This window comes from Eimeria mitis, genomic scaffold (genome assembly GCF_000499745.2).
Source record: "Eimeria mitis Houghton genomic scaffold, Emh_scaff289, whole genome shotgun sequence".
In the NCBI taxonomy this organism is placed as follows: domain Eukaryota; phylum Apicomplexa; class Conoidasida; order Eucoccidiorida; family Eimeriidae; genus Eimeria; species Eimeria mitis.
In genome coordinates this window covers 1-22,725 of record NW_013571228.1, presented here as the reverse complement: position 1 = coordinate 22,725, position 22,725 = coordinate 1, and the positions used below count along the sequence as shown (strand labels likewise).

Here is a 22,725-nt window from a genome sequence, read left to right as displayed (position 1 = left end):
GTAAAAATATTGTGGAGAACATGGCAGGAGACGATGAACCGCTACCCTGCGTGGTCCTTGACCGAGTGGCAAGGCCACAAGTGTGCAAATACTAAAAGTTTAGAAAGAAATATTGTTTTTCCATTTGTGCCTTCCTTCTTTGGCTTGAACTGGTGTGCCTATGAGGACTAGTCGTGCTACTGCTGAGCAACGTACCGCGTGTCCATGGTGTCGAGCAGAGGCAGGGATCGGCGAGAGCCGGCCATAGCAGCCGCCCCACAGAACGCCTATCCTCTGTTTTCGTTTTCATTTGTTACCGCTTTTCCTTGAAAAAAAATCACCTTTTGTGCGGAAGTATTTGCGCCCACAGTATTGTTTCAAAAGCGCCCATAGCCATTGCTTAAAACACGGCAGTGGTAATGGGCATGGGGTAGCCGGCGCCTGAACCCTCGGTGTAAATGCCCTGGGTTCAGCTGGGCGCCATCAGGCTACTGGAAAACCATTAGCCAGGTGGCGCCCATCTGAACACAGGGCAAAAGCTATCTAGCGTTGAACCGCTGAGCAGGAAATAACAAAAGGCGTTGCTGAAAGGTTGTATTGCAGATCACTAGCAGAAGTAGAATGTTTGCGAAATATTTCACCTAACAGTCAATAGCAGGATCAGAGAAGGTTTTATGGTGTGTTAAGAGCCGATACGTAGGGAATTCTATGAAGTAGGGGTCGGAAATTAGTTACCAACGGAACTGACAAGTAGAGATCATGGTAAACAAACTTCTGATTTTGGGGAGGTGCTCTTGAGATTTAGCCACAAGGCCAACTCGCCAGCATGCCAGCGGGTCTGGTCTTAATCTTTACCCCCTTCACGGGTTGTTCCCGCTGATGGGCGCTGTGTGGTACTCCGCTCTAACGGGCTGCCGCTAAGCTTGTTCACTTCCAACGAGTATCCTCTGTATCTAATGTTCTACAGATTAAGGACATCTTCTCGTTGATGAACCTAATGCAACTATCTCGTTGTAGTTCCGGAGCAGTACACCCGGAGTTCGAATAGCCACCTGATACATGTAAATAGAGTCCTCAGTTCTAGCTGAGGCACTTCGTAAGCTCAACTATAGTCAAAATACTTCAGAGAAGCGTCCACAAGCGGCGGCAGGCCTCACATACCGTCTCCACGGTGCTGCAAGTACGAGCACATTATCCATGTACATTACCATCCACACCTCAGCGATTGGCCCCAAGAAGCCGTGATTGGCCTGCACGTGCAGTTCGGCGTGTGCATTCACGATGCCAAATGGCATACAGCTGTACTGCAGCTTGCGAGTGCAGGTGTAGACTGCAGTCTTGTGCCTGTCCTCCGGATGAATGGGGATCTGTAAAAATGCCTCAGCGAAGTTAAATGCTGAGTATACCGCTGAATCCTGTGAAAAGTCAAAGATTTCGTCCATCCTAGGCATCGGAAACTTCTGTTTCACTGAAATTTTGTTGAGGGGCTTGGAGCCGACGCCTATGGGCCACCTGCACCCCTTTTTCTTCGCAAACACTGGATTGGGTCCAATGGCGCTAGTTGACGCCTGAACCTTTCCACTTCGTAGAACTTCATACGCATGTCGCTCGATTTCCCCATCACGTTGCGGGGGCCACCGATATTTTGGAACCAAGCTAAGCAGTGGGCCGGGAATGAGTTCGATGCGGTTCATTGAGCGTCAAGCGGATGGCCTTCCCGCCACTAGCCCTTTGTTATTGAGTACATCTGAGAAATGTTCCTTCAATTTTGCCCACTTCCGCTGTTCTTCGGGTGTTATGTTGATTGACTCCCCTAACAATGCTATCTTCACACGAGCATCAGGACGAAGCGCATGCATATCTCTGCCGTTCCCTTCAGTGCCTCTACGCTACTGGCGGTCCGCGCTCCGCTTTCGTTGGAACACAGTCCCTATTCCTCTGATTGTAAAAGATGCAAATCTCGTTGGGCGGTGCAGATTCTCATCACTTCCTAGCGGAAAGACATCGATGGTGTCATCAGGCGGACGCCATTGCGCCTTCCGCTCGCTCAGCCATGGCGTGCCTAGGATTGTGTCGTGGTGAACTGATCATGTTGATGTGCCCAGTTCCGAAAGTACGAGCGCAGTTCACGCCCATAGTCTTGCCGATTCCTGTATCCTGTCTACCATTTGCGAAGCGAGTGCCGGGATTGTCTCAAAAACTTCAATATTACAGGCCACCAAAGGGGAGTTTGGGGCCTTACGGAGGTCGTCGGAACGGGACCCTGTCCTCATCCCCTCATCAGCGGGTGCACCAAACAATGTCCGCAACTCTGCGTTTTGTGCCTCTGAGAAACTCCCCTACAGCAGGCCAGTTAAGTGGAGCTTGGGGCCCTAGTGATCATTGGGCCCTCGGGACTTGAGCTCACTCTCGTTCCTCCGTGCACCAAACCATGTCCGCAGCTCTGCGTCTTGTGCCGCCAACGACAACAGCGACGCAAACAAAAACTCAATTGTGAGATCTACTAGGGATCCGAGTTCCCTCACACAAAGGGGTGTTGTTAATACATAACAATGGAGGTACTGCTGTAGTGCACAAGCACTACAATGGATCTCTTGCGCAGTCTCTAGAGGCTTAGTGTATCACGAAAAGGAACAAATACTGTGGAATATCCCAGGAATTAGGACACCTTCAGATAGAAAAGATGCATAATAGGATCAGAGTGCTCGTCAGCCCACACCGGCTTGGGGACTGGGTGTGAGGCTCGTGCGGTGACTCTGATACTGACCCTCAGCGAGGGTCAGGATCAGTTCCGTTCTTCTGGGATCTTCTACCAGGGAGATAATATGAACTCGAATGTATTTTGACTATTTAACGTGTTTAATAGTGCGAATAGCGAGAATCATGTGTTTAGATACCTAGATGCAGAGTGTGCACCTAGTCAGAATGGCTTAGGATGCATGCGTAGCAACAGCGAAGGGCCGCTGAGCACTACAACTGCAGACCCAGGAAGCCGATGATGTGTGGGCTGAGCCCTTAGTCCCTCGCATGCTATGTCGAGATTCGTTCATGTTAATAAAGAATATTGCACTTTAGTGTAATACTTCAGATGGGATGACTAAAGAATAGGCGGTTCACCTGGAAATCCTTTGCGGGGCACATCCCTCAATCCCCACTGCCGAGTATAACGAACAGGCGGGCTTAAACTGAGTCACACCCTCAAGTAACTTGATTGATGCTGCGGAAACTCAAAGATCTTATCTATTTCGGCAGACGACAAAAGGAAACAAAGCTTGAAGAAAGTTTATTCTCCAGTTCTCTTCCCCAAAGTTGTTCTGCCCTCATCCCTAGATCCAGCACTGCGGCCGTAGGGGCCCGGTTGGGAGGCGGCTTGGCATGTTGCAACACACTTGTGCAGCAAGTCTCATGCCAGCCTCTCGTGTAGTCATAACGCCGCACCCCATTTGTAAACAATATCTAGTACACTCATTAGGTATTTAGTTGATAAATCAATCTGCATTTTCGTCCAATTCCACTGTCCACGCAATTCTCACTCTTGCACAGCGACCACGACAATGCTGCCGTGAATGTAGTGAGTATTCATTAGAGAGTACACCAATGAGTAGGCGGATATACTCCATCTCACTGCCGTGGGTTCCGATAGCAGATCCACTCCGCACCCCGTATCGAGTAAGGGTAAAAACACCTGGCATTTAAAACGAACTTGTGCACGCACGGAATTGACTCGAGGCAGATCAGAGGCGCCCGTCATATTTTGGGGCACTGTCACTGCCCGACACGTTGTGTGTGGACCCAGGCGTTTTTCCGATCGCTTAGTTTGCTCCCCTGGAACCCCTATTCGAGGTGTAGCTCTAGTTGTTCCGTAGTCTTTTCCTAAATCAGCAGTGTCGAAGCATGTGTCCCTGTTTATTGCAAAAGAGGCAAATGCGCCATTCAGTGTTTTCTTTTGGCGTCTTGGGGGTTGAATTCGGTGTCTCCGGCCGGTTGGCGCCCCTAGTCCCTCTCTGGGCTGGTCTAGCATGCGCAGCCCCAATATCCATAGGTTTTATATCGGTGCCGTCCCCATGCGCGGCTTCTTCGCCCTCAGCTAGGGCGGCGGAGTTGGCATCCTTTCTTCCTCTTATACGAAGGCACTCCATCATCTCAGCCAGTTCAATTTTTTCGCCCACTAGTTCCCTCTCCGTGGCACATCCAGCTACTAGTTTCCTCTCGAGGGAGGGCAGCCCTGCGATGAACCACTGATGGATCTGATGTGCTCTGGGAAAGAGAAGTCGTTGCTTAGCTGGAGCCACAAGTGGGGAAACCCCCTCTAAGAGAGATGGGAATATAGCTGTAACACTTGTAAGTCGAGGGACCGAAGGAACTCCAGTCCTTCACCGTCCCAACGCCCGTCACTTAGCCGTGGTAGCACTGGAACCATCACTTGGCCGTGGTAGGCTACGTATAAGCAAATACAACAGTTCAATCGGCATATTCAGAGGTAGAACATACAGTAAAGGAAGCTTTGCTGTTGCTTCCTTGTGTGCACACGTGAGGCTGGCTTGCTTCACAAGCCGCAGTGGGGTGCGTTGCAATACAATTTCAGGCTGCGTCCTCCGCCTAAAACCCAGGCACTGAGCTCAACGGCCAGGACGCCTGAGGACGGGAGAGAGGGGCCAATTGCCTTTGGGAAGCTCCTACTTAAAGTAGTTGCCTACATTGCAGCTCGCTTCTGTCCTCGATTAAGGCCAGGTAGCAGGTGTTGTGCAAGCCTCACATGCGAGTGCAAGGAAGCTGCAACAAAGTTTCCCTTCCTGCATGATTTATCTCCGTAGACACTTACGGAGCATTTGTATTTGCTAGCAGTCAGCCTATCAAGCCCAACTGCTAACTGCAAGCAGACCATGCTGACTAATGCTACAGTTTGAGACCAATGACTCTCACTACCCTGTCCCTTCAGCAGCTGCTGCTGCAGCTGCTGAAGCTGCGAAGCTAAGGTTTTTTTTTGCAGCTGTCCTCACAAGGGGTAGAGTTTACACGGTTCCTTAGCATTTCTATGCAAGCGCCGGTTACGTCCAGCCGGAACAAGAACAGATTTCCTGCCGCTTTAGCATCTGTCCATAGAAGTCAAGCGAGGCAATTTATTTCACACAAAATATGACTCTAAAAGTAATCTTTAAAGAACCTCCGTTCACTATGCTTCGCTGCGTCCGTCGCTGTAGCATATGCGTTGGGGGGCCCCTAGGGTCAACCCAGGGCCCCCGTTGCTGAAGGGTGCCTCAACAGTTGTCGTCGGCAAGGAAGAGCGCGGCGACAGCACTGTTTGATCTACCAGAAACCAACACTATCCTGTTTAGGAAAAGGGCCTGAGGCAGCAGCTGCACCGGCGTGTGCGTCTGTGGTCCGTCTGCAGTTGTTGGTTCTCCTGCTCCTCTCGGTGGTGGTTACCTGGCCGCAGCCAGTGCAGCGCGTTCCCATATACGGCACTCTAGACATTATAATCATCTCTGTTGCACACAGGAGAGGCCCGTCAGTGACAGCACGCAGTAGGAGAACTAAGGCAGGTGCCATCGCAGCGGTAGCACCAGCCGCTGGGGCAACAGCATGGGCAGCAAAAAGAGCAGCAGCAACAGCTACGCAGCAGTGACCGCAGCACGCACCAGCCGTCAAATGACAGCAGGATAGCGGTATGGTTCTCCCTGGGGACTTCTGTTTTTCGCGCTTCTTGCTTGCTGCAGCTGCAGCCTCAGGATCGTGAGGCAGGAAGACACGCAGCACCTAGGCGTTGGAGGCCCTGCTGACGATGCAGCTGCGCCTTCTGCTGTTGCTGCCTCGGCTACTGCAGCTGTATGGCAGATGAGGGATCCCTGTGGGGAGCCCGCGTCGTGGGGCCCAAGGGGGGGCCGATTAAGAGGAGAAGGCTCACAAATACCTTCATATGGGGGCGTTGGCTGCGTCCGTCGCTTTTGTCCCTTTATGGATTATCCCGCGGCTGCGAGGCCCCCCCTCCTGGGTGTTTATGTAGATGAGGAGGAAGCAGCAGCAGCAGCGGCAACAGCCACTTCTCCAGTCTCTGCAGCAGCTTCTGCTGCTGCAGAGCTTGCGCGGGTAGCAGCAGGGAAACTGTTGCGGCAGTGGGGCCCTAGAGAATGGTTGGACCCTAGAGCGAGGCGGAAGCTAGTGCTGCCTGGGGCTGGTGGCATTGTGGTTTGCAGCGATAAGTTGCTGCTGCGTTGCAGCACTGTGACTGGAGTGTGCTGCAGCAGAAAACACTTGCCTGCCGCAGCCTGCTGTTGCTGCTTTGCCTCGCATACATCCAAGGGGCCCCTCTTGGTGGTAGGCTGCGTAGACGGGGCCGTTAGGGTTTTCGTGGGAAGAACCCTCCGGTTACTCATTACGCTGGAGACGACGGCTGTTCCCGTTTCCGCAAATACTGCTGTTTGTCTATCTTACGGCTGTCCGGACGCTGCTGCTACGAAGCTGAAGAAACCTCACTATTGCGCCTCGTCCTCTGCAGCAGCAACACTAGAGAGTGAGCCAAGAGGAACACCACTCATGCCAACTCGAGGTACAGTAATGGAGGGGGCAGCAACTGGCACTTCGCCTTTGTCCATTTCTGCAGCGGCTAATGGGTGCAGGTTGCAGCAAACCCCCACTTGCTTACTTCTCGTCGGGAACAACGCCCTTCTGGCTGGACTGGGAGGCGGCATCGCTGCCGCATTTTTTCTCGAAAACCGCCGCCTTGCTGCAGTCTACCAGCTGCCCCCGTCTGTTCGCTGCTTCCTGCAGCAGCAGCTGCTGCAGCAAACGCAACTTACCTTGTTAACAGAACACGCAGCAGCACTGCAGCAGCTGCAGCTGCAGCAGTGTCGCGAGCAAGCAGCGCGAAAATGGCGGGGGGAACCAGCCAAGCTGCAGCCTCTTCAGGATAGAAGCGGCAGCAACCGCGTCAACCAAGTGCAGCTCTCCTTAGAGGCCCAGTTCCCTGTCTGCTGCCTGTATGCTGCAGTAGCAGAACGCCTTGTAGTGATGGCAGTGCACCCGGAGGGGTGGAGAGACACACCGCTGCTCAGCAGCAGCAACAATGGCAGCACCAATGGCAGCGGTAGCACGCTGCAGCGGTGGTGGCGGAGCTCGAAGCATGCTATGTACCACAGAGCGCATCCTCCAGCTGCTGCTGCAACGTCTAGTGCCTCGGATCTGTGGGGCTCGTGCGGCAGCGGCAACTCGGGTGCAGCGGAGGCGCACCAGGCACGTGCAGTAGCAGGTGCAACAGTAACAGAAATAAATGGAGGAGGAGCAGCAGATACGGCAACCGCAGCAACAGCAGCTAGCTGTCCAGACTTCCTTGCTTCTTGGCCGCTGCTGGTCTTCCAGCAGCACACGGGTGCCTGCATTGGGACACTGTGGGGATGCACTTCCCGCACGCTTGCGGTGGGACTGGGGAAGCTGCCTATTTGGCCGCACAAGTGGGAACAGCAGCAGAACCAGCAGCAGCGCCAGCAGCAGCAGCAGCAGCAACAGCAGAAACGGCAGCAACTGTGCTGCCTGGCGGTTACTACCTCACACATTCACTTCTGGCAGCAGCAAGGCCCTGCCCGCAGCAACCGGAGACTGCACCAAATCCGCAGCACACAACAACCTCGTAGCCAGCAACAGCAGCAACCCGACGGGGCTCCGTCTTCTTGCGTGACGGCTGATGCAGCTCGTCTCACAGACCCAACAACATCAGGTGCAGCAGCAGCAGGCGCAGCAGTGGCAGATTCAGCAGCAGCAGATGCAGGAACGATAGATTCAGTGGCAGCAGATGCAGCGGGAGCAGATGCAACAATACAGCTCGAGAAACAGCAGTTACTCCACGAGAAACGAAAGGACGACGCCACCGTATGTCCTTCTTTACTCTGCGGATGTCGGGCTTCGAGGTGTCAGCTCGCTGCTGCGGCAGCAGCAACGGTAGCAGAAGCAACAGCGGCAGCAGCAAGACAGCCAGTAACGGGGAAACCTCAGGCGGCTGCAGAAGGAGGTTCACTAACCGCAGCAGCAGCAGCACAAGCAGGAACAGCAGAGGGCGGCTGCGTTGCCGGTGTTTGGTGGTCCCTTCGGGCCAGCTTTTCTCTCCCTGCCCTCTTGTCACAGCAACAGGAACAGCAGCAGCAAGAAAACTGTTCGTTAGCAGACGCAGTCCTTGACTGGGAGTCTCGACTAATGGCTGTGCTGCCCAATCGCAGCTTCAGCTGTTGTTTGTTGACTTGGCGCTTTGGAGACGGCGGCTTCGAGCTGGTGCCTTTTCGCTGGGTGCAGGTAATCCTTACTGCTGCTTCTGCTGCTGCATCTCTTGCTGCAGCAGCTGTTGCTTATCTTGTTTCTGGTGCTGCGGATGAATTTTCGTTGCGGTTTTGTGCGCAGGTTGCTGCGACGGGAAGGTCTCCACAGAAGCCCCTTCTGCAGAGGCTTTGGTAGGAAGTTGCACTCTGCTGCTGCTGCTGCTGCCTTCTGATACGGTGTGGGTTGGTGATGTTGGCCTCTAGTGCTATCGGCGGCGGTACTGTTGCGGCTGCGTTCGCTGAAGCGGTATTTCCACCAGTTGCTGCCTTTGGCTGCCCAGGTGTTGGGGTCGCCCACGACAATGCTGCTGCTTTTGTTGTTGCCGCTGTTTCTTGTTTGTTTGCTGCTCAGGTACAACCGAGGGCTACTGGCTGCCTCTGCAACAGACGGATATGTACGTTTGCTGTTTCGCGCGGACCTCAGCACGCAGGAGCAGCAGCAAGAGGGCGTGCCATGAGAGGTGTTTAAGACTTGGCCTCCCTCCAATTGGATGTGCAGCGAAGTTACCTATATGATAGGCTTCAGCTAGTAGCTAGCCACTTAGGTACCTGGGAAAGGCTCTAATCACCCTATTAGAGGCAGTGGTTGCTCACGCTGCCGCTGTAGGTACTGCGCAGCCGTCTCTGGTGCAGTCTTTTTTTTCCGTTTGCCGTCTTTCAGACACATTGCTGCCTGAGCCGCAGCTAAGCTAGCTAGGTATATTTTCAGCACATGCCTCGTGCGCGCCGACGCTGTAGCCATGACTGCCTGATTAGCTAGCGCCCAGACCCGCCTGTTGAGGCCAGGCGGCTGCAGCAGCCGCAGCAGAAGCTGAAGACTGCTACATCAGCTGCAAGCACTGGTTGCTCCGCCAAATACTACCTCTTATGAAACTATTAATTTAACAGCATCGTTGCTATTTGTTACTGTATCGACACAGCAAGTAGCAGCTTTTGCTTGAATGCCAGTGCAGCGCAGTAGGTGTCGAGAGTTTTTTCGGGGACGACGGATGCGGTATATCTTGTCTGAAGTTGCAGCAACGCGCCCAGAGGCTGCCGCTATTGCAGTGATGGTGCAGTTCTGCTGTTTCCGCTGTTGCAGTTGCGCTGCAACTCTGTTGCTGCAGGTGCTACACTTCGGCCCTGTTCTTGCCAGGAGCACGGCTGCGCAGGTGCATTATGCTGGACAGTGAGGAGCTTTCCTCTCTGTTGTTTCCGTGAAGATATTTTCATCTTGTAACGCATAGGCGGCGCAATGCGTACTTGTGCATTCACCTTCAGGAGATGTCAAATAGAGCAAATTGTTGGGGGGGTTGGCAGCAGCTATAATGCTCAAGACAAAGCTCGGCACAGCAGAGTGAAAAACTACGAAATGGCGTCACGGAGCAGTAATAAGAGAATGCGGCTTTTTGTTGCCTGGAGCGGGCTTTGCATGGGGCATTGCAGTCCCATTAAATGCCCAAACGAAGGTGAAAGATGATATATAAGGAGATAGAGACGAGGGAAATCTCAGCCGACAATCCGCACAGCCAAGATGCAAACAAAATCAAAAACAAAAGCATGCATGCCAACTGCGGAAATAGGTGACAAGAGAGAAAACAAAGCATAGGGGTAGTGAAAAGAGAGCGGAGAACCGCAACAGAGAGCGATGAGACAACAACTTCAGTGGTCCGTGAAGTCCTCATCCGACTCGGCCGTCGGTTCTGATGTCTCCTCATCCCTCGCCCAGTCAGAGTCTCGGGGGTCCTCTCCCTTGCGCACCCCAAACCGTCTGCGCTTCCTACGTCGCCACCTGGGCGGGGAACTTTGTTGTTGCTGCTGTTGCTGCTGTTGCTGCTGCTGCAGTTGCTGCTGAATGCGTTTACGACTCCGACCGCCGCCATGCAGATGCATAGATGCGAGGTTCCCACTCTCAGCACAGTTGAACTCGCTCCCGCAGCAAACTACAGCATCCACCATCTCCCTGATGAGGATAGAGCGCGTGTTTTCGCTTCCCGCTGCGGCCGTTGTTGCTGCTGCAGCTGCAGATGCTACTCGTGCTCCTGTAGAACTCCCTTCTGAGACAATGTTCGCCCACAGCTTCCCCAGCTTAGCCACCGCTTGGTGCTGCGAGGAAGCCGAAGCAGCAAATAACCGCCATGCGGCCTTCTCCTCTGGGATGGCTGGAAGAAGCGGCGCGCTGCGGCATTTGCTACGGCGAATCGACACAGGGCTTTTCTTCGCTGTTGCTGTTGCTGCTGCTGCAGATTGTCCAGGGGCACCTGCAGAAGCAACGGAGGCTTCTGCAGTGCTACAGCCAGGCACACCGCCTCTACGCGACGCCGGAATATTGCCGCTGCTGCTGCTCCTGCTACTGCTGCTGCTGCTTCGACGGCCACGCTGCCGCACGAGTCCGCGACCTCCCTTCTCTTGCTGTTGTTGCTGCTGCTGCCTCGTGCCTTCAGTAGTAGCACAGTCATCGAACTCATGGCTTGCTAAATCCTCTGCTACTGCAGGACCGGAAGCTGGTGTTGGTGTGTCGATTTCGCCCTCAGCTACATCCGTCACGTGGAAGCCCTGCATAAGAGCAGACCTCAGCTGAGAGGCAAAGCACCCACAGAAAGCAGCAGTTAGAGCAGCCACTTGATGCTGTTGCTGCTGCCGTGGCTGCTGCTGCTGCGCTGCATGCAACATGGTATCAACAGCAGCGCCGCAGTCAACGACCACCCCTCGCAGAGCTTCTGCTGCATCTGCTGCTTCTGATGGCCTCTGGATGATCGAGAGCAGCACATCGGCAACAAGCCTCAGGTGCAGGAGCGCAGCAAACACAGCAGGCAGGAGTGGCAGCAGCTCTATCGGAGTGCGATGCAGCCACGAGGCAACTGCTGTTTCTGCTGCAACCGCAGCTAGCGAAGGCGGCAGACTGCCTATCCACGCAGCAATACGTCCATTATGTCTCTCTTCTGATGTTGCTGTTTCAGCAGCGGCAGACGCTGCTACAGGTGGGAGGCGGGCAGCGAGGCACGCAAGAGGCTCTACGCTGCTGAACCTCCCCAACTCGGCCACAAGTCCTAGTTGAACGTCCGCTGGTGAGCCCTGCAGAGCAGCAGCGGCAACAGCAGCAAATGGAAACCATAAGAAAAAACTGTCAATAGTGGAGAAGAGCCAAGTACAACAGCTGAGAAAGATACCAACAGCCGCAGCAGCAACCGCGACATACTCTGGTGCCTCCCCTTGGCCCCTTCGTGAACAATGCAACAAATGCGGAGACAGCTGCAGGGTCTACTGGGTTGAAAGGTGAAAGCAAGAGCGCAGCAACAGGTGCTGCTCCCTCCTCTTGTAGCTGCAGTAGCTTCGAGCTGCTGCTGCTGCTACCAGGTGTCGTGGATGTGCTTTCTGCCGTTGTGACGCCTGCTGCAGCGCGGTGTATGCACAGCAGCAGCGAGCTGTCCAGACATTCTTTCAGCCGACCAGCTGCAGATGCCGCACCGGCACCGCCGAGCGCTTCTTGCAACAACAAAGAAGCTGCACGCGCCACAGTCCTGCTGCTGCAAAACAGCAGAGCAGCCGCTTGAGGAACCAACTCGCTGTGGTAGAGAAGCCCTAGCCTGATACCCAAAAATATATACAGATACACACCTGCACGTGCATATATATATATATATATATATATATATATATATATATATATATATATATATNACACATACACACATACACACACACACACACACACACACACACACACACACACACACACGAGCGGGCATCCACGTTCATTGATATACAAGCAGACGCTTCTACACGCTCATAGTACTGTATGCACGCAGACAATTCGTTCTGTTGCTGCTGACGATGGTGTCGCGAAGCGACTACGCGATGCGTGAGGGTGACTTGACCAGGTGAAGTGCACCTGCTGCAAATCCTGCCGCTGTGGGCTGCTACTAGCGACTCACTGCTGCAGTGTCCTGGCGAGCAGGAGGATGAGCGTGGCCGTGCTGCAGCTGACGCTCGGCCACGGCCGCTGCTGCTGACTAGGTAGAAGTAAGTCCATCATAGGTCTCACGTACAGCGCAAGCGAATGCAAACAGTCGCATACACTTGGCTGCAATGTTGCTGCAGCTGCAGCTGCTGAACCGTGGGTATCTGAGATGCGCTCGGTACCAGTCCACAGCGCCTGACGAAGATTTGCTGTTATTGTTGCTGTAGTAGCTGCTGCTGCTGTCGCTGGGGAAGATGCTGTCACAGAGCGTGCGCGGCTACAGGAAAGGGGCGTGCGCTTTGTCTGCTGTTGGTGCTGCTGCGTGTGGGATTTCGGGCGAGTGGCTGATCGGCGTGACGGGAGGCTGGCACTGTGGACAGCCTTACCTTCTCCACCTGCTGCTGTTGTTACTGCTGCTCTGGGAGGCGCGGCATCGCGCTGCAAGCCTTTGACGAGCCCGTACAACGCCTGAAGCGCCGCAGGCAAGTCCAGCGCCGACGCATTCCCCGGCCACTCCGCCTGCTGCTGCTGCTGCTGATGTTGCAGACGCCGCTGCTGGCCCCACGGCAGTTTCTCCGTATCAGCTGCAGCTCCTGCTATGGCTGCAGTAAGGCGCGCACCCAGTCGCGGGCTCTTTAGGAATGATGGAGCCGCACGCACGAACCAACAAACAGAACGCCAAGCCACTGCCGTCATTCCTCCGTGTTGCTGCAGCAACAGGAGTGCGTCGCATAGAAGATGGAATATACACTGCTGCAGATCAAACGCACCATTTCCTGAAGCCGCTGTAGCAGCAGCATCTGCTGCGGATTTGCTGTCCGTGGCGTGCGCAGCCACGCGCCGCATCAGCAAGGCCACGGGAACGTCTGACAGCAGCGAAGTAGCGCCTGCTGCTGCTCCTGCAAAAGGAAGGAGACAGCAGAAGCAGCAGGTCCCCCATAATGTGAAAGCGCTGAAAAAGGCGGGCTGGGTGTGGGGAGCAAAAGCAAGAAACAACGCAAGCCTGTCCACCGAAATAACCCCCGGCTGCTTCTCACCTGGTATTGAGGCAGTGGCCCACTGCTGATCTGCTGCAGTAACAGCAGTAGCAGCAAAAACGTGGGGCTCCGAGGCACAGCCTTTGCCGGGCTCTCCAACCCCCAATCCAGCAGCCAAACAAGCCACTGCCCACGATGCGAACTGCAGCGCCTGAAGCATCGGCACGACATTTTCTCTGTCCTGCAACTGCCCGTCTTGCTGCGTCTGCTGTTGAGTTTCCTGCTGCTGCTGCTGCGGTTGTCGATAGGGGTGGATCCTATCTTTTATAGAGTAAATGAGCGCCAAACTGACAGCAAGAAGATCAACGAGACTATCGCGCACCCCGTCCTGCTGCAGCTGGAGGGACACACGGCATAGCATTGTAGTGCCTGCCTGCAGCAAGAGCGGATCTGTCTCAAGGAGCAGTAGCACAGCCGGCACACATAGCAGCATCTCTTGCTGCATGTGGTACGGAGCACCACGGATATGCTTTGCTGCAGCGGCCAGAAGCTCAATCTCCCCTAACCAAGAGCGGCGGCTGCTCATGCCTTGCTGCAGCAGCGTAGCGTTATCCCGCAGCAGAACTGCAACGTGAGGCACAAACTGCAGCAGTCCACGTGGACAGAATAGCCCAAGTTCCTGGGCCAGCTGCAGCAGAGATGCCCCTGCAGTAGCAGGGTCAAGGAGGGAGTCTTCTTGCTGCTGCAGCTGCTGATTGTGCTCTTGCTGTTCACCTCGGTGGCCTTTTGGCTGCTGCTTTTCAGACACGCCACAGCAGCAGTTCAGATACTCACTTAGACAAGCATCCAGCAGAGTTGCTGCAAGCTCCTCTAGTGTTTGCTGCTGCTGCAGCTGCTGCTGCAGTTGATGCTGCATCCGAGGCAGCAGAAGCAGTACTAAAGAGGTATCCTCCAGGTGCTCCCGCGCCGCAGCAACTAAGCTAGCCAATAGTCTGACTGCCTTCCGCAGATACAGAGAACTACAGGGGTTTGCTGACCCTTGTGCTGCTGCGACAGCAAGAGGCGACGCGCCGTAGCTTTCAAGGCCCAGGCTCCTCCGTCTTTGCGGTGTCTGCGTCGCCATAGCAGCTGCAGCTGCATCGCCCGCATCTGCAGCAGCAGTCGCAGCAGCCTTCTCCGGGAGCTTTGGTGCAATGAATCGAACAACTTCAGCAGCAAGTGCAGCCGTGACAAACGCCTTGGTTGGGGGATGATCAGGAGCAGCTGCAAGGGCCTCCAGCAACAGAGAGCGGCAGCAGCGCGCTGTCTCTCCCAGAGGAGCAGCAGCAGCACACCCGCGTGCCACACGCAAGGCCTGCTGTCTCACAGAGGAGGCTGTCTCCTGCAGCACCACATAGCGAAGGAACCGCAGCAATCCGCCGATCTCCTCGAGCCAAGGAGAGACAGCAACTTGGGGTTGCTGCTGCGGCTGCGCGTCGCCCAGCTGCTGGCTGCTGCGCTCCAACGAGGCTGCTGCTGTAGCGTTCTGTTGTTGTTGCTTCAGCGCGGTGTCAAGCAGGGCCAGGGCGCGCTCCCGAACACCGGGCGACGAGTCTGCAAGAGCCTGAGGCAAGAGGAAGGCGACGCTGTTGTTGTTGCTGCTGGCTTGCAGCAAAGATGGCCGCCATGTCGCAGCCGCATGCAGCACAGACAGAGCCGCCCTCCTGAGGATCCCACAGAAAAAGAAGCAAATGCCTAATCGGCAGCAGCGGAAATGCCGAGAGCAGCAGGCTGCAAGCAGCAGCAAACATACATTCCGTACCTTACTGATAAGCGGGGGTCCACTGCGGACACTTGAATCGCATGCAGCAGCAAATCGGCAATCTGCTGCAGCGCCGAAAGAGCGAGGGATCGCCAGACAGACATGACTAACTGCTGCTGCTGCTGCTGCTTCCAGGGGCTGTGAATGTCGTTCCCTGCAACAGCAGTAACAGCAGCAGCGCTCAGGGGCAGCAACAACCCCACATCTCCCGCCGCGATCGCCTCCCATTCGATGTCTATTACGAGCTGCAGCACACGGTTGCTGCTACTGTTTTCTGTTTTGCTGGGTTTGTTTCTGTTGTCCTTGAGGCTACCAGTTTTGCTGCCGTTGGTGGTGCAGTTTTTATTTGTGTCGCTTTTGTTGCTGCTACCGCCAAGCAGCAGCAGGATGCAGGCCATGGCTGCTCTGGAGTGCTGCTGCAAGAGACGCCTGTGAGAGAGTCTCATGGAGCTTGAAGCGGAGCTTGCTGCTGCGGTAGATGCAGCAGCAGCAGCAGCAGCCGGGGTCTGTTCGTGGCATGGTTCCTTTGCAGCGGGCTGCAGTGCTGATGCAGCGGGTTTGCTGCTGCTACAGCAGGCATTTGCGTGCATAAGGAGGATACAGCGGAAGGTGAGGGATTCATCGAGCACGCGGAGCAGCAACGAGCTGTCTGCTATACCCTGCGCTGCTGCTGATGCTGCTGCAGCGGTCGCGGCGTTGCTATCTGGGGCTGCAGCAGCTACCGAAGGCCACGCGGAGGGGCGAAGCCTACCTATTGCCTCCTGTAGAGACACCGCGACAGATCGGCGCAGCTCGCAGCCGGCACAGACCCACGGCTCAGCGGCGGTGTTCGTGGCTACCGCCTCCGCTGCCTCATGCGGTTTCAAGGAGGCGCAATCACAGCAAGTCTCTAGCTGCTGGTTTACTTGTTTTGTAGCTGCTGCTGTGTCTGGCTTTGTAGCTTCTGTTGCTGCTGCGCTGCTGTTGCTACCGTCCTCAAATGACGCCCGGCGCGAGCGCAGAAGTTGCTGCCGCTCCGCCTGTGTAGGACCTCTCGAGAGGCTGCGCGGGGCTTGCGCAGCTGCTCCAGCGGTTGGATCCGGCTGCACAGTTTCTGACGACTGTTGTTGCTGCTGCAGCTGCCGCTGCTCCTCCAGCAGACGAACGGCAGGAACCGGCAGCCGCTCCGCAAAGACAGCAGGCGCTACCGCAGAGAGAAGGGACAGCAATGCTGCTTGCTGATGCTGCTGCGTGTGATCCGCCACAGATTCCGGGCGCAGCAGCCGCGCCAGCAAGGTGAAACCCACAGCGCGAAGCAACAGCAGCGAAGCTGGGTGAGAGGGAGATAGAGTCAGCTGCAGCAGAAGACAGCGGCAACCAGGAGACGAATCGGTGGCTTCTGCATATAACGAGGTCGGCACTGTGCTCCTCGAGTGCAGCTGTAAATTAGCGCAGATAGAAAGAGTCGTTGGCTACACTGCGCCGCCTCATCGTTAGCGGTAGCTCTTACCAAGGAGACGTCAGCAATGAGACGCCGCACGGCACGGAGACAGCCGGCAGAGGGGCGTATAGAGGACAGCAACAATAGCTGCTGGTGGTGGCGCTGCTGCTGCTTTCCTGGAAGCTCTTCACCGACTGCCATGATGATTAAACGGCGAGCGATGTACTTCGCTGTGGCTGCAGCAGCTGCTGCTGCTCCTTCCGCTTTGGTTGGAAGGTGCTTCTTTTGCTTCCCGAACGACACCCCTGGCGCCGCTGCAAACGAAGACCCTCCGAGGTTTCTGCACACTTCGCTGGGCAGGCATACTGCCTGCAGTAGGCGCAGCAGCAGCAACGTCACGGGGTGCGCTGCTGTTACTGTAGCACCTGCTGCTACCTGTTGCGGTCCAACGACCTCTTCACCTTCCTCCTCCATAGCAGCAGCAGCTGCCGCAGCAGCTGCTGCAGCTGCATGCTTCCCACCTGTTTTCTGGCTGCAAGTATCTTCTGCAGCAGCACCGAACTGCTGCAACAACCCATCAATCACTGGCTCCCGCAACTCCTGGACGTACTGAAACAGCTGGAAGGATGGGCAAATTGCAGGCGCAGCAACAGCAGCAGCAGCAGCAAGAACAGCAGCAGCACGCGAACCCGTTAAAGTAAAGACACGGCGACAACAAGACGCAAAGGTCAGTGCTCCTATATCCCTTACTGTATCCCTTTGACACTGGCTACCGATAAGGCGAGGGCAGATCAGAGAGATGATAGCGGCAGTGTACATACACCTCAGACAGCATCTTACCAGCAACAGCAGACCCTCTGCCGAGCGTAGAAGAGGCGCAGCAGCAACAGAAAATGCAGGAAATGCGTGTATACCCCAAATGCAGCACAATCCGGCGGCAAGAAGATGGAAAGTCTCCATTCTGAAGGTCTTGGGATGCTGCAGGGACACGGCGACGCTCCAAAGATAGCGCAGAGCCTCCAGCAGGCGCTGCAACGCAGCAGCAGCATCAGCTGCTGCAGCTGCATGCCCGCTTGAGGCAGGCCTTTCGTCAGCATTCTCATCTACAGCAAGCAGACACACAACAGAAAATGAACCCACAGCTTAGCAGATTCCGCCGCTGTGCAGCGGCCACAACGAAATCGAGCAGCGGCAGTCCCCCATATAAAGCACCTGCTACGCAAGGCAGCACCACCGCCACCAACGACAGCAGCAACACAGGCAATGGGACAGCAACAGCAGCCAGCGGACCCATCTGCCATGAGAAGAGAGGCATGAGTGTGTCTCTACAGTGTGCCTTAACGCATGCAGCCGCAGTGGCGACCAACGTGACGTCTCCATCGTGCTGTTGCTGCTGTTGGTCTTGCAGCTGCAGGTCCATCTCTTCTGAAGGGTCAATCCCAAGGTAGAGCAGAGCAGCTTCCGCATGAAGTGCAACGGCAACGCAGCCGCACAACGATGCAAATACGCTGTTGCCGTTGTTGCCGCTTGTGGTGCTGCAGGACACACAGACACGGCACCTGTTTTTCAACGTGGGCTGCCGGCGCATGCGATGTCCCCTTCCCCTTATTTCGCGCTGCTGCTGCAGCAATTAATTGATACAACAGCTGGCACGACTGCTGCTAAGACTGCTGCAGGGCGAACGCACTTCAACCGCTTCGTCGTCTGCCCAGGACGTCGGCTACGCTTGTCTTTGAGTTCTGGAGTCCTCATGGCAGACGCCAGCAACCGTTGTGGCAGCTGCTGCTGCTGGCTCTGCTGCTGCTGCTGATCTGGCCTCCAGGAGAGCAGCTGCTCAAGACGAGCCATGCCAGCAGCACGAGCGCTGCACAGGCCGACAACGGCCTCATTGTGGCCGTCAGCAGTTTGCAACAGGGCACTCTGCTGCTGCTGCTTCTGCTTCAGCCGCTCTAGCAGCAGCTGTGCTGCGGTAAGTCGCGCAACAAGAGACGCGGAGGCATCGGCTGGTGGAGGAGCCGATGAACTCGAGGCACAGCTACACCAGTCGTGCAGCAGTGTCAGCAGCAGCTGCAGTTGCTGCTGATCCAGCTGGTCGTCATCCCCCGCTACTGCTGGTGAGGCATTACTGCTTCTTGCCTTTGCTTTATCGTTGCACTGCAACGCTGCTGATGCTGCTATGGTTGCCCGGCTTGCTGCCGCGGCTCCTCGAGATCCTTGAGAGAGGCAGACGGGCTGCGCTGCCTCTTCTGCACCTCCTGCTGCCGCTTCGTCTGGTTTTGTTGCTGCTGTTGGAGAAGATGCACCTGCAGCACATACTGCGGATATGCCCTTCTTTACCGTACGCTGCTTTACATGCTGCGTCTTAGGCGGGTTCTTCTCAAGGCATTGACGCTGCTTCCGCTGCTGCCGACGCTGCAGCGGAGGCCGGTTCTCATCTCCGCTACTGCTGCTGCTGCTGCTGCAGCTGCTGCTTTCACAATTGGTTTTCCTGGTCTTAGCTTGTCTGCTGCACGGAAGATCAGGCTCAGGAGACTCCCCCTTAAGCCTCCTGCAGCGCCGGGGACACTTCGCTGACGAGTGTGCCGCTGCTGGTGCTGCTTCTGCCGCTTCGGCCACCGTCGCTACATCGGGCACACTTCTGTAGCTGTAGGGGTACACCTGTTTCCTCGGTGGCTTGCTGCGAATTTGTTGCGTTGGCTGCTGCTGCGTGTGGTGGCGCGGCTCCTGCTGGTATTTCTCTTGGCATTGTCGCTGCTGCTCCTCCCGAGCCTCTTTTGTGCTGGAGTTGGTCGCCTGCAACCGAGGCTGTGTCGGCTGTAGCCGCTGCTCTTGCTGCGATTGCTGCTGCGAGTGGGCACGCAGGGAGGCGGGGCTGGGGGAAGGTTGCGCTGTACTGTGTGACTCTGCTGAGGTGACTAGGCGCTGCTCGTGACAGTAACTCATACTATCTGCTGCACCTTCACCCAGTAGCTGCGTCGGCGGCTGCTCCTCTTCCATGTCTGCTGTTACATGCACTGCATCCTGGTCCTGCGAAGGCAAACCTTCAGGTGGCCAGAAGGAATCATCCTGCTGCTGTCCTTGAGGCGGGGGTTGTTGCTGCGGCGGCAGAAGTGGCTGCTGCTGCTGCTGCTGCTGCTGCTGCTGCTCGTGCGGCGGTGGCTGCAGTTGCAGCTGTTGTTGAGGCACTGGCTCCTGCTGTGGTTGGGGTGGCTGCTGCTGCTGCTGAGGCAGTTGCTGCTTCGGCTCTGCTCGAAGCAGTGGTAGTTGTTGCTGCTTCCCAGGCACCTGCAGCTGCTGTTGCTGCTGCGTCTGGAGGCGTTGTTGCTGGTGCTGCCGCAGCTGCTGCTTGACAAGCGAAGCGAGCCGCTGCCGCTCATGCCGTAGCCTCTCCACCTGATGCTGCACTTGCTGGTGCTGCTGCTGCTCTTCGTAGCTTGCACCTGCAACTAGCTTTGCATAAAGCGTCTGCTGCTGCTGCTGCTGCTTCTCGTGTTGAAGACCTACGTCTCCCCTAAGAAGCTGTTGGAGCAACGGCCTGTAGTTCCTCTGCTTCTGATTCCGCAGCAACAGCACGAGCAGCGCTGGTTCACTGTCAAGCAGCCCCAGCAGGTCTTGGTCTTGCAAGAGAAGCCACTGCAGCTCAGGCTGTTGTTGCAGTAGCAACACCAACTGCTGCATATGCAGCAGTAGCTGTTGCTGCTCCTGTAGCTGCCGCGCTCCACACCAACGAATCGCAGGCGCGTTGAGCCGCTGCACTGCTTCTTCAAGCTTCTGGCTCCCTAATAACTGAGACACGGCAGCAGCAGCAGCAGCAGGTTCTGATTCACCTGCGTTAGCAGAGGCGAGCTGCCCGCCTGCAGCAGCAGTTGCAGCTAGATAGGCAGCATGCTGCTTCGCAATGCGCATGGACTCAGTAGCACCCAAGGGAGTATCTGCTGCAGCAGCAGAGCTTCCTTTGGTGCTGCATACTGCAACATCTGTGACAACTGGTGCTGTTGCTGCTGCTGTAGACGAAGACGAGATCTGCATCAATAGCTGTCGCTGTGCCAAATGAACTGCAAGGTTCACCTGCTCCAGTGACCTCATTCCACCCAGATGCAACAGCATCTGTTGCTGTTTTAAGAGGCGCTGCCGCTCTTGCAGCAGGAATTTCTCTTGTTGTTGTTGCTTCATGCGTTGCTGGGAGTGCTGCTGCTGCTGCCGCTGCTGCTGCTGGTCTTTCACTGCTTGTTGTAGCTCGTGCGACATCTCTAGTGCCTGCGCACTGTAGAAATTGCTGGCTTCTTGTGCGTGAGCAGACGACGATGGAAGTTGCAGCTGTTGCCGTTTTTGCAACACTTGCTCGGGCTGCTGTTGCGGCCCGTCTTGCTGCTGCAGCTGCTGCAGCTGTCCAAGGCCGAGCTGATCTAGCTTCCCATTGTGAGTCTGTATATCGAGGCCTTCGTGTTGTTGCCGGTGTTGCTGCAGCTGATTGCACACATCTTGAGGCTGTGGAACGGTCGCCTGCCGCAGCACGAGGCGATGCTGTATCTGTTGCAGCAGCAGCACATACTCATGCAGCTGTTGCGACTGGTTTTGCCTCCCCCGGTATTGTTGCATGACATCCGCACAAGGTGGTAAGGATAGCGGTGCCCCCAGCACAGCGTAGGCCAGTGCTGGGGTCCCCTGCAGCTTGCACGGGGCCCTGGGGGCCTCCACCGCCCAAAGTAGCTGAACAAAGACAAGAAATTGCTTATTTCAAAAGTATAAACACCAGAAGAAAAAAGAGTGAGGGGATTGAGGGGCCACGGAGAGCTGACTGCAACCCCAGTAAGGTCACTGGCCGGAGGAGTTCAATCCGCGCGGCACTAAAAGGGATGAAACGCCAGCCAAGAAGACAACCAGGAAAAGACTAAGGACTACGATCAAGCTGAAACTGTGATAAAGTGATACGGAACGGCGGCAGACTGCCGACAATCCCTCTCCATGCCCGAGACCACCGACCCCACAACCCCCAGAACCACCACCTGCTCCACATGATGCTCAGCTGTGTGTATGCATTTAGAAATAGTCTCCGTTAGGGTCATGCGTTCATTGAAATCCATTTTGTTGAGATCCCCCTCCTGAAAATTCCCCCCTAAGGCATTTCTCCAGCCTCCGTTGCCTACACACATACTGGCTGTGAGAGCCTTTGAGTTGTGAAAGTCGTGCTGGGGGGATGGTTGCTCTCTCTCGCTCACATCATAAGAGTTTAAGGCCATTGACAAAGGGTCCACAGGATCATGTTTAGGCCACACAGCTACGGTAGAAGGGGAGTACACTGGCAGTGCGCCTCGTTTCCACAAAATTGCAATTAGTCACCTCGCAGGATTGCTGCCGCATCAGCTAACACAGGAGTCTTCACTTGGCCCTGGTAGGTTGCGTGTAAGCAAGTGCAAGCGGTCTATAAGTACATTCAGAGGTAAAGCTTGCAGCAAGGGAAGCTTTGTTGAAGCTTCCTTGTGTGCACGCGTGAGGCAGGTTCGTTTTACCTCCCGCAGCGTGGTGTGCTGCAACCCCACTTCAGCCTGCCTCCTCCCCGCAACACCCAGGCCCTGAACTCAATGCTCAGGAAGCCTGAGGAGAGGGTAAGGAGGTAGCACCGGATGGTTGATCGAGGCAGGTCATAGCACGGAATCAATCCCCACACGGGTGACACCCAGCATGGCTGGAAAAACAAACAAAAAATGAATAAATTTTATTTTTAATTACTTATTTACATTCGAATAAACCCAGTTTCCTTTTCTTATACAAAATATCCTCGAGTTTCAGCTGTTCCGTTTCAGCAAAATGGAGAGTGATTGTAAACCGCTCACACAAGGGGGGCCGATGCACGGTCTGCGGCTTCATCAAACAGAAACCAGCTCAATCTCGGCATCCAATTCGGAGGGAAGTGCATTCTTGCGAACACCACTTTAGGGGGAATGCCTCAGACTGTGCCGTCATGCGCGATATGATGGGCGCTGGGATGCAGAGGCCGTAGAGGAGTTCCTTAGTTCCGTAGAGTTATTTGTACCTTCGCCTAGAAAGTGCCCCAGAAGAATTCCAATTACTTTTGGCCTCCTCCTCATTAGAAAGGGATGCACGGCGATTGTGGTTACACTTAAGCAAATGCTGTACATTCCTGGAGCACGTCAGTTCCATGCAAGTCTTCCGGGATGCACTAAGTTGCAGGTTTATCCCGAGGCTTGTAAGGGAGCAGGCAATGGCGGAACTGAGAAAATGTAAGCACTGGGAGCTGCCGATAGGGCGTTACATTGATAAATACAAGTCCTTGGTGAACCGAA

General features: G+C 55.4%; 2 protein-coding genes across 2 annotated transcripts; one reads left to right on the top strand and one right to left on the bottom strand.

Annotated features, from left to right (window-relative positions):
• Positions 1-5,934: 5,934 nt before the first annotated feature.
• On the top strand, positions 5,935-8,740 carry EMH_0006950 (uncharacterized protein; the record flags this gene model as incomplete). The annotated part of the gene is made up of 3 exons (XM_013497734.1): positions 5,935-8,259; positions 8,365-8,414; positions 8,635-8,740. 3 exons carry the CDS (start codon positions 5,935-5,937, stop codon positions 8,738-8,740), a joined length of 2,481 nt encoding a protein of 826 aa, XP_013353188.1.
• Positions 8,741-9,923: 1,183 nt separating this feature from the next.
• EMH_0006940 (uncharacterized protein) lies at positions 9,924-21,019 on the bottom strand (the record flags this gene model as incomplete). The annotated part of the gene is made up of 10 exons (XM_013497733.1): positions 9,924-11,336; positions 11,461-11,848; positions 12,311-12,824; positions 12,993-13,121; positions 13,260-14,902; positions 15,001-16,334; positions 16,490-17,038; positions 17,261-17,523; positions 17,711-17,955; positions 18,108-21,019. 10 exons carry the CDS (start codon positions 21,017-21,019, stop codon positions 9,924-9,926), a joined length of 9,390 nt encoding a protein of 3,129 aa, XP_013353187.1.
• Positions 21,020-22,725: the final 1,706 nt, after the last annotated feature.